The sequence below is a fragment of the Tympanuchus pallidicinctus genome, unplaced genomic scaffold (assembly GCF_026119805.1).
Source record: "Tympanuchus pallidicinctus isolate F22 unplaced genomic scaffold, pur_lepc_1.0 scaffold7, whole genome shotgun sequence".
Lineage (NCBI taxonomy): Eukaryota > Metazoa > Chordata > Aves > Galliformes > Phasianidae > Tympanuchus > Tympanuchus pallidicinctus.
Genome location: NW_026294791.1, coordinates 17,835,803 through 17,845,951, shown reverse-complemented (window position 1 = coordinate 17,845,951; position 10,149 = coordinate 17,835,803). Strand labels below are relative to the sequence as shown.

Sequence of the window (10,149 nt, the reverse complement as noted above, 5' to 3'; positions counted from 1 at the left end):
GGAACAACCCAGTTTAGCTTCAAAGTTAGCTTTGATTAGGATGCTGAATTAAATGACACCCAGCTATCCCTTCAGCTGGAATCTCTCCAGGAGAAGGAAAATCAGTCATCAAGTGCAGTAATTCTTTTGAATTAGGAAAACAGGTAAACAGAACAAACAAACAAGCACAGAAAACAACTCTGGGAGCTTTCCTCCAAGGTTTTGGTTGTTGTTTTTTTTTTTTGTTTGTTTGTTTGTGTTGTTTGCTTGTGTTTGTTTAAGATATGTTCTACATTCTTCCTAAAGAAAACACTGAAAATCAGCAGCACAGAGAAGTGATTCAGAGAAGTGCTCTTCTATGAACTAGGGTTGAGAATGTCAGACATAATTCAGTGGGTATCTGCTGCCCCCTTCAGACTATTCTTAGTAAAAACAATTTCCACATAATATTTTTTAAATCAGAAATTAATAACGATCATTTTCTGGACTTGAGTGTGGTGGGTAGAGGGGAAGAAATGTAAAAGTAAATAGATATTTAACTAGATTGTTGGTGAACATTTTCTCATACCAGTGGTGGTGAGGTTTTTTGAATTTTTTGGGGGGGTTTTCCACATTCATTCTAATAAGCAAGACAAATCTTAAGCAGCTGGGTTCAATAGTCACAACAGAGAAAAAGATCTTAGAGAAAAGACTGAAAGATGGGGGAAGCCTGGAAATCAATTCAAGCTTCTAGAATGTATTTATGTATTTCTGGTTAAGTCATTCTAACTTGGTGATTCAGTACTTCACATGCAAAACAAATGATGACCCATCTCTCTATCTTCCTTTTAATTCAGAATAAACTTTCTTAGCAAGAATCAAAGCCAGATTGGCAAAAGTTCTTCCTTGCTTAATTCCCAAGCAGAGGATAACACAACTGCGTGTTTACGCCTAAATACACTTGTATGTTCACTGGTGTGTAGAAACATGAATATGTGTACATATACACATAAATATATACAACAGTTCTCTAATCTCATCTGGAATTAAGTACTTTCATTAAGAAGAAACAATAGCTTGATGTAAATGTAAATCTATTACCACTAGTAAGCTAAAAGCAACAGTTGTACATAGAAGAACAGACCATATCATAGTTATTATTTTGTGTTTGAGATGTAACGTGGTACATTTTCTAAACTTGCCTGAGAAGTTCTTTTATAAAACTGATAAGAAGAGAATATATAAAAGAAAATTTATGCATGGAGTATTCTTACACTACAAAGGAAAAGAAATTACATTTCTGTACAATTAGTGTCTATCGGTCTCCTAGGAACACAACCTGCTGAGGTAACAGCAAAAATAAATACCAGGCTTTCATGTGCTGCTACTCCTTTATTATTTTGTCATACACAACTTAAGCAAAATAGTTGAGAACAGAGCTACAGATTTGATAGTGCCCCTTATTCCACATACCTAACATAAAAGATCCAAAAGAATAAAGCGTACACATTTTAAAGGGGAAAGGATACATCATCTGTGTATTTTCTCAAAACTGAAATAGTTATTCTCTATTTTGGTGAACCTGAATTCTTGAAGTTTCTAAGTGATTCACTCAACTGCCCAAATACATACACTATATTCTGTTTGCTGTCCTGTCTGTACTCATTTTATTGATAATAGTAAAAAAGAAGTTTCCATTTCTCACACCGCAGATTTGCTCAGCACAGCAAGGGAAAACTTGCTATCATCCTTGAAGTTAAATCAAATTGGTTGGATGTGATAGAAGGATCCTACTGTTCACATGTTATATGTCCACTGAACTATAGTGCAATGCATTGCTGAGGTATGTTGAGTTTATTTTGCTTTTGCATCTTCCTTCTTTCCTCTTGTTTCTTTTTAGACTCTATAAGTTTGAGTTTATCAGCCCCATTCCTTGGCATTCAATGATGTAGGTATCTTTACTGGGATCTTCCTCTTCTGATTTTGTCACAGTAAATTTGGCCTAAAATAGCATTAGAAACACAAATCACAAATTCAGTTATACATAAGTTTAAATTTTCAACATCTGATGCCCAATGATCACTGTTTGTTTATGCATATTACAGATTGGACTTATTTCATTGAAAAAAATATATTACAGGAGTAGAAGTATCTAAACATTCTAAAGGCATTTAACTAAATATATTCAATTTCTACTGCCAAGCTCTTATATGAACATTGAAGCTGTTATTTTATCCGTGTTAGTCCTCCATGATGAAACGCAGTTCACAGTATCTGTTAAATATAGAGTGAATATATACAACTGCACCCTTTTTAGTTACTGGATGACAACTGACAGGTGAAACTTCCTGAAGTTTTGGACTCACCTTTGTTAGCTGTTCTGCAAAGTGTATTGCAGTTTGAGTATGAAGTGTAACTGGTCCACTTTTCACTTTAGACACTCCCTTTGCTAATGCCATAAAAATGATCAGCTGAAAAGGGAATGAAATTCTTAAATGAAATTAGGCAAGCAAGATAAACAGCAATACTTCCTAGATATTTGGAATGCTAAATTGAAGCAAATTACTAACTCCTTCTTCCATAAATACTAAGATTTGCAGGAAGGGAAAATGTAAGGATGTGGCGCAAAGCCAGAGCATCTGTGGTTGCTAAGGAGCATATGTATTGTATATGTATTTTGTAGTTGTAGTGAAGTCTGCATCCAGAAACCTCTAAGACATCTGACTGTTCACTAATTCCACCACAGAAGGTCTGTGGAAATACAACCAAATTCTGAAATCTATGTGCCGTTCTTTCACTATTCAGATTTATGTTATTTTCAAGTAATATATATTTAAATGTTCTTGCTACTTCAAGTGAATGTGATGACATATACGATCCTTACTTGGTCTTGTAAAGAATCATCCACAGCTCCACCATGTTTAAGATTCTTAAGCAGTATCTCAGCTGCTTCAATGCCAACCTTGTCAGAATTTTTTCCTAATGGAAATCCAAGAAGTTAGGATGCTATCACTTATTTGTAACATGTTAAAAATACAGAGGAAAAAGCAAACAAACAAAATAAACACACCAACAACAGAAATTATCAACTTTTTAGAACTTATTTCCCTACTTTTGTCTCGAACATCCACTTGAAAAAACTCATGTCACATGATGATATACAGTGCATATCCCCTAAGCAGTGTGAAGCATGTAGCCAGCCACACTTAAAGTCAGATAGACTTTTTAGTCAAATCATTTAGATGAAAAGCACATCTGTTCCTTTAATTTGATAAACATCTAGATTCAGCACTGAACAAAACTTTCACAGGTAAATCACAGAGCATATATATAAAGTCCAGAAGTATTTTCCACTTTTGTCACTAGGCAGAAGCAGCACAGAAGTACAGAGTGCATGATTTTATTTATAGAGTTTAAAATCTGTTTGTTTTCACTGACCCTTTTTACAGAACAGCATCCACTTATAAAACAACACTCAAAGTATCAGATCTTGGAACAGGTTACAAATGGGAATCTTAATATACTATTATACTTAAGTTAATTCTGAAAGAGGCATATTTTGCTCTTACCTCTCCTGCCAAGTGATGACCCAGCTAACAAACAACCTGTTGAAGTCTCTGCAACAATGCTGAACAGAAAAAACAGAATATGTATTAGGAACGAAATCACTCACATTACAATTTATTTATCAGATAATTAATCAAGATCTAGCTAATCAACCAGCAAAGTAAGCAGCAAAGCTACATGCATTAATAGGAATCATGAGCTCATCTTACATTATTCCACTTCCTGTCCCAAAGGCTTGATCATCAGGTTCTCGAACAGTCTGAATGTTAATGTAAAGATCTCTGATTTCTTTTCTGATGCATCTCACTGCTGCTGCTGACATATCTTTTGCCAGCTAAGAAGATAAAAGGTAAAACCATAAATTAATTAAATGATGTAATGATAGCAATACTTTTTCATCATAAGCCTAATTATTACAGTGGATCTTTTAATAAACAGACTAAAGAGAAAAACAAAGGATTGTTACAATACATCTACAGGCAAGCACTTAGCATCGCTTCTTCTGAGAATTTTTCCCACTGATAATGAACAAGTGAAAGATTACAGTGCTGTATATAGAAGCTCCAGTAGCAGTAGAAATTTCAGTAATTCTTCTCCATATATACGGAGAAAGATTTAATTTAGTCTTGATTTTCTTAAGACCACAGACTGTATAAACAAATTAAATTAACAAAAACAACACACCAAACTGACAACAATTACTATGCACAGGATATACTCTCTAACAGATAATGTATGAAATAACAATAAAAAATAACGACAAGGCATGTGGGAGGAGATAAAGCTTATCCCATCCCTGCGATCCAGTGGGAGAAAAAGACTGTAGCCAATATTCATAGGGTTGGAGATCTTAAGATAAAACCACCACTCCACAGCTCTTCAAAAAGTAACACCCTTTTCCTCTCCTTCCTCTTGTGCTTCTGAGGCTGTATGTGGGAAGGAACCCTGAGGTGATCCCACTACTTATTCCCTATAAACATAGACAGGATGGGAATAATGGAAAGAAGGGGTTCAAAGGATCAAATTTATCTGTTTTGTCTTTGGCTAACTTACCCTTCACTAGTTCTGCCTAATTCCATTAACAGTGCTTGAAATGACTGATTCTGTCTGACCTCTCTCTCTTATAATGCATTGTAGTTTACCCACAAATATATGAAAAGCTACTGATTGAGATTTAAGATAATCCACAAAAAAGTGAATGATACATAGGTATAAAATGCCCTTCAATACATACTCAATATTTTTTAATAGTTATATGAAGGAAGTTGCTTATAGTGTTCTCCTATTTTAGCTACTACTGCACTCCTAAGCAACAAGTCCTTTTCAGAAATGTCCAAAATTCTATTTTACAGCCTGATTAAACGAATCCATTTAATACAACTACTTGGCTTGCATGTGGAAGACTGCAGAATACAGGAACAGTAGAAGTATACAAGGTACATTACAATTTTGTATAGATTTATGAAGTTGAATACTACCAAGGCTATTATCAGCACTCACTTTTATAGGCAGTGCTCCAGCAACAAATGCTCTTCCATATATCTTTGTCACGGTGCCACGTTCTGTTAAGTCTATTGGACTTAACTCTTTGACTGGTGACATCTGGACTACAACTTCACCACCTCCCTGAGGATAGTAGCCCCTATGTACAAACACGAATCAGATGTAATTAAATGCAAAGATCACAAGGAAACTAAGAAAACAGCTGGGAGTCTCCTCGTAAATTTTATGATACATTTTTATGTTCTCTGCTACCATACATATGAATTTTGTTGGTGAGCCTTAGAACTGTTTATAATAAAAGTTTATTCTTTAATAGCATTACCTCATAGCACCTTATTAACCACCAAACACTAAATGAAACTGGCACCTCAGAAAAAGCTAGATAATGGAGTGTCTGTTCAGCATGCATTTCCCTTGAGGTGTAATTCATAGGGAACATTAAAACAGTAGCTGAAAATTCAACAATGAAAAAAAAGACAAGAGAGAACTGTATCACATTCATCATACAGTGATGGTACACACAGGGGCAGCTAATATGCTGTAGTTAATGAATTATAAATTCATCCCACAGGTAGATTCAGGGCACCTTGTGTGCCTCCAGGCTCACTCTGGTTCAGTAAGGCCCATTTCTGTCTCATGGCCCTGTAACTTACCTCTTTTTTACGTCACAATTAAATGTGAAATTAAACTTTTCAACTATTGGCTTGAAAACCTGAAATACAAGCAAATATAAAAACACAGAGTGAATCTCTTATGCACTACTGCATTCAGTCTTAAAAAAAAAAAAGAAAAAAAAAGTTCAAAACAAACATTTCAATTATGTTATTAAAAAAAAAGTTAATCTCATCCACGCAGCTTATTTGAAGATCCTTATGCTTTATTCAGCATAATTTTGGATTAAAGGATTCTCTTATGGAAAGAGAAATTCCTAACAATTCACATTTAGTAAATAGCAAAAACAAAAATCTTTTGTTTTGGAGTTCCATTATACACTGGTTGCTCTCTACATCCAATACATACATAGTTTAATATTCTCATGCCTAATTGTGCAATTACAAGTTGCAGTAAGAGCAACAGAAGTACAAAAGTTACACTGCATACACACACCTGAAAGATGCACCAAGCCAGAGAAATCTTTCCCTACCATGATTGTGTAGTCTATCTGAGGAGCCATCTCAGCGTTTGTCCCACCTTTAAAATGCAGTTCTGATGGGGAAGCAGCAAACAGCACACAGGGCATTGCTACCTGCATCAGCAGACATACGCTCCTAGAAGGAAAGATACTCAAATGTCACACATGTAGAATCCATGTAGAATCACAACGTGCCAAAGGCAAATAAATGACCTCACAGAGCATTTATGTATTTGATTTTTAACATTAACAATAACATTACATATTTAACATTTTAACATTATTTAACATTAATATTTTTAACATTATTATTTTTAACAAAGTAAACATATTATTGTTTAAAATTTGCTAAACTAAAACCTCATATCTCTAGCAACCCTGCATATAAAAGCTTTTGCTTTACAATAATTGTATCTTTAAAATAAAAGTAACATAGCTTACTTAGTATACTGACAGTACTGGGAAAATTGTAGGGTTAGATAGCAGGCAGTAAAACAAGAAGGCTTAAGCATAATTTTAACATTTTCATAATTATTTGGTTATAAAATATATAAAAACCTACCAAATTTCCTAGAAGCTGGTCCACATCTCACAGAAGAGAATGTAGGGGCATAGAAAATATGCTTTGAAGTGCGTGACTCCTTTATAATCGAATCCTCTATGTTACATATATAATAAAAAACCCCCTTCCAATGTATTTTCTAAAACTAAATTTGATCAACAAAATGAAAGTTATTTCTTAAACACACTCCAAATGTTTGTGAGCCATACTTTTTTATATTAATCCTTCTGTATTGCTACAGCCCTTCTGTGCTGTTTAAGACATAGAAAAGACATCAGCTCGGTTGCCTAAAGTGTAGCAGCTCAGAAACGTGTTTTTCTTAACTTAAAGGAAACTTTCACTTGTGTCTAACCTAGCTTATGCTTCCAAGTTCACACCAGTCTTCTTCCCTAGCTGAACTTATTCCACTAATTTTTGCAACAGGTTCAAAGAACAAACGATCCAACACAGAAATACAGAAGAAACACAGAGACAAAAAAAATAGTGGATGGAACGTATTCCCAGATCCCAAAGACCAGTATGCCCTATGGCACCATCATATGAGTAAGTACTACCTTTAAATTGACTTTATTAGATAAAGAGGATCAATTCAATATTATTGTATAATCAATAAATTAATATCAATATATTTGTTCAACACCAGGTACGTAATGGTTTTACAATTTCATATTTGCAATTTTTAAGATACTGATCTAATTTGATGCATAGACTCAACAGCTGAAGTACAAATGTAAGAAAATAAGATATGTTTTTAAATGCACGGGCATCTGGTTTTTTAGTTAATATTAATCAAGTGTTCGACTTACGTATCATTATAACTTCCACTTGTATGTTCTTTATTAACACACATCCTGCTTACAATACTGGTCCTTTGGCCACAGGTATCAGGTAGCAAAGATATGGCTCATCAACCATGTGTTAGTGTTCTTTTGTTCCTCTCTCTTGTGAGATTTTTAAAGTTACCAAAACCTAATTTATCATGATTTTCAATGTTACCAAGAGCAATTAAGAGCAGTTACTTGCCAGTCATTATCCATGTACAAAGACATACCCCGCTGTTTTGGTATCTGCTATGTGGGTTCCACCTTTGATCTTCCCAGGAGTGAAAGTTATTTCTGTTGAGCCAATTTCTCCGCCCTCCAGGTTCCCTTCACATAAATCTCGAACAATCTCCAATCCAGACAGATGCTGAGGCCTTAACATCACAAATACTAAGTTAAAGATTCATGCAAGCAGACTAAAGTGATGTTTACATTATTAAAAACAAAACAACAAAAACCAAAAACACCGAACATCAACTAACAAGCAAAATTGTAGATTTCAAACAAAGATCAGAAATTCAGTCTGGTTCCTGCAGTATTTCTCCTGATTTCACAGGTGCCAACAGGGCAGCATTCTTACCATTCTGGAATTTTTAGGATCCTAGTGGGAAGGATACATTAGAGCGGGTCAAGCCAGGCAGATGAGATGCAGGAGTCATTATCTTAATGGGATAAATACTTGAAAAAGAAATATGGGATAATGGCAAATGGGATAATGGTGGCAATCTTGAACAGCCAAGCTCCATGCTAGGAAAGAGCTAGCAGTTCTACTGCGCATGCACTTCCATTTATTTGAGTGGTTTAAATAGGAAGAAGAAGAAAAGAAAGAAAAAAAAGCAACCATTTGTTGTTTGCTTTCCTTTTTCACTTGTGCTCTATTTCGTTATGTTCTGAGGACACCACTAGGACTGTGAGGTATGATTTTGTTCAGTAGCTTCTAACTTTCTCCGGGCTATAGGCTGTTAAGAGACTACAGCAAATTACTAATTGACAGCTAAGCCTGCCTGAACATCTGGATTTCCTTTCACAAGCTCCACTGCAAAATAAACCACAACCAAGCAAATGTATATACTGCCGTACAGACTGCTTTCAAGTATGTATAAAGCAGTAGCTTAACTAAGCAAGACTTCTTCAGTAAGCTCAAATTAACTGCCTCAGGGCTCACATATCTCCTGGATGTGTTCAAAGCCCAGTGATGTTAGTCAAGAAGTGTGAGAAAATAATGGAGTTAAAGAGGAGCAGTGGCCTATGAAGAAGGAGGTTGATTATTCAGTCAAGATGAGAAACACAACTAATGTGTCTGAAGTGTTTGGTGACATCAAAATGAGAACGACTGCTCTGGGACATACAGACAGCACATGTTTTTAACACAGAATGCCGTATCTCTGCAAGTAATGCCTCAGGGAGGCAATAAATGATCTTAACTATACATTGCCTCAGATCATGCGAGCTGTTGGGCAACTTGGAGAACACTTCTCAGACCCGACGGGTGGGGCCAGAGCGCGTTCTGCCCTCCTGGCACAGCCGGCACCGGGGAGGTGCAGGTGCGCTGCCGGCACAGGGCTGACTGCGGGCGGCTCTCCTGGGACTCCTCCACACTCCGTCCTGCCGAGGAAGCGAGCCACAAACAACGCTTTCTGACTGAAAAAGCCCTCTTAGAACATCGGAAATGCACCATTTCTGTCCTCGGAAGCGTTTCGGCGCTCAGACAAGGGGCGGTGGCGCCCCGGCCCGAGGACTGCCGCGCTCCTCCGGGACGGCCCGGGAGGCAGAGCGGGGGCCCGGCAGGGTCGTTACCTGAGGCCGGGCTGGCTCCTCCCGGCGCGGATGCGGCGCACCCTCAGCGGCAGGCCCAGCAGGCAGCTCAGCGCCGTGGACACTCGCAGGATCTGCCCGCCCTGCAAGGAACGACGCTCGTCAGGCACGGCAAGGCATGGCCCGCCCGAGCCCAGCGCGGCCCGATGCTCACCCCCTCCATGATGCCGCCGTCTATCTCCACCCTGTCCCCGTCCATGGCTGGCAGCCAGCGGAGCCGTCTCTCGCGGAGGCCCCCGCCGTACAGACGGGATGCGGGCCGGGCCCGGAGGACAGCGAGAGCGCAGCGGAGCAGCGCGCTCGTGGAAGCCAAGCGAATCGCGCCGCCGGGTGCCGGTGCCGGGTAGCGGCAGAGCAGGCGCAGAGCGGAGCCTCCCGCCCGCAGTGCGTTGGGGGCGGCACCGCCGCTTGAGGCGCCGCCGGGTCCCACCGCCCGGGCGCCACGCCGCGGGAGGGGCAGAAACCTTCCCGCCCCGCTGCCGGGCCCTGCCTGGAGAAGACCTCTGCCCCGGGTTCGCGGCCTCCCGAAGCAGGAGAGCGGCCGGACCGTAGCCGTCACGTTTGCGAGCGAGCAGCTCTCTCCATAGGGGCCCGTTACGAGAACTACGCGGAGGCCAATCGCGGGGCTCTGGGAGCCCGGCCCTCGCGCTGCTTGCACTCCTCTGCCGCCGAGGCGCGCGGCCGTCGCTCCGTCAGCGGCTTTCCCACAGGACCCCGACAGGTGACGGCCTCCCGCCGCTCCCCGCGGGCGTGTCTCGGCCCCGAGGCGGCGCTGCCGCCGCCGCCCCGCA

The 10,149-nt window shown here is 39.4% G+C and overlaps 1 protein-coding gene across 1 annotated transcript; it reads right to left on the bottom strand.

Annotated features, from left to right (window-relative positions):
- Positions 1 to 1,330: 1,330 nt before the first annotated feature.
- Positions 1,331 to 9,731, bottom strand: RTCA (RNA 3'-terminal phosphate cyclase). The gene is made up of 11 exons (XM_052665579.1): positions 9,513 to 9,731; positions 9,341 to 9,441; positions 7,774 to 7,917; positions 6,173 to 6,296; positions 5,682 to 5,740; positions 5,026 to 5,167; positions 3,735 to 3,859; positions 3,528 to 3,586; positions 2,843 to 2,937; positions 2,325 to 2,429; positions 1,331 to 1,960 (listed from the first exon to the last, which is right to left on the bottom strand). Exons 1-11 carry the CDS (start codon positions 9,555 to 9,557, stop codon positions 1,862 to 1,864), a joined length of 1,098 nt encoding a protein of 365 aa, XP_052521539.1. The 5' UTR covers positions 9,558 to 9,731; the 3' UTR covers positions 1,331 to 1,861.
- Positions 9,732 to 10,149: the final 418 nt, after the last annotated feature.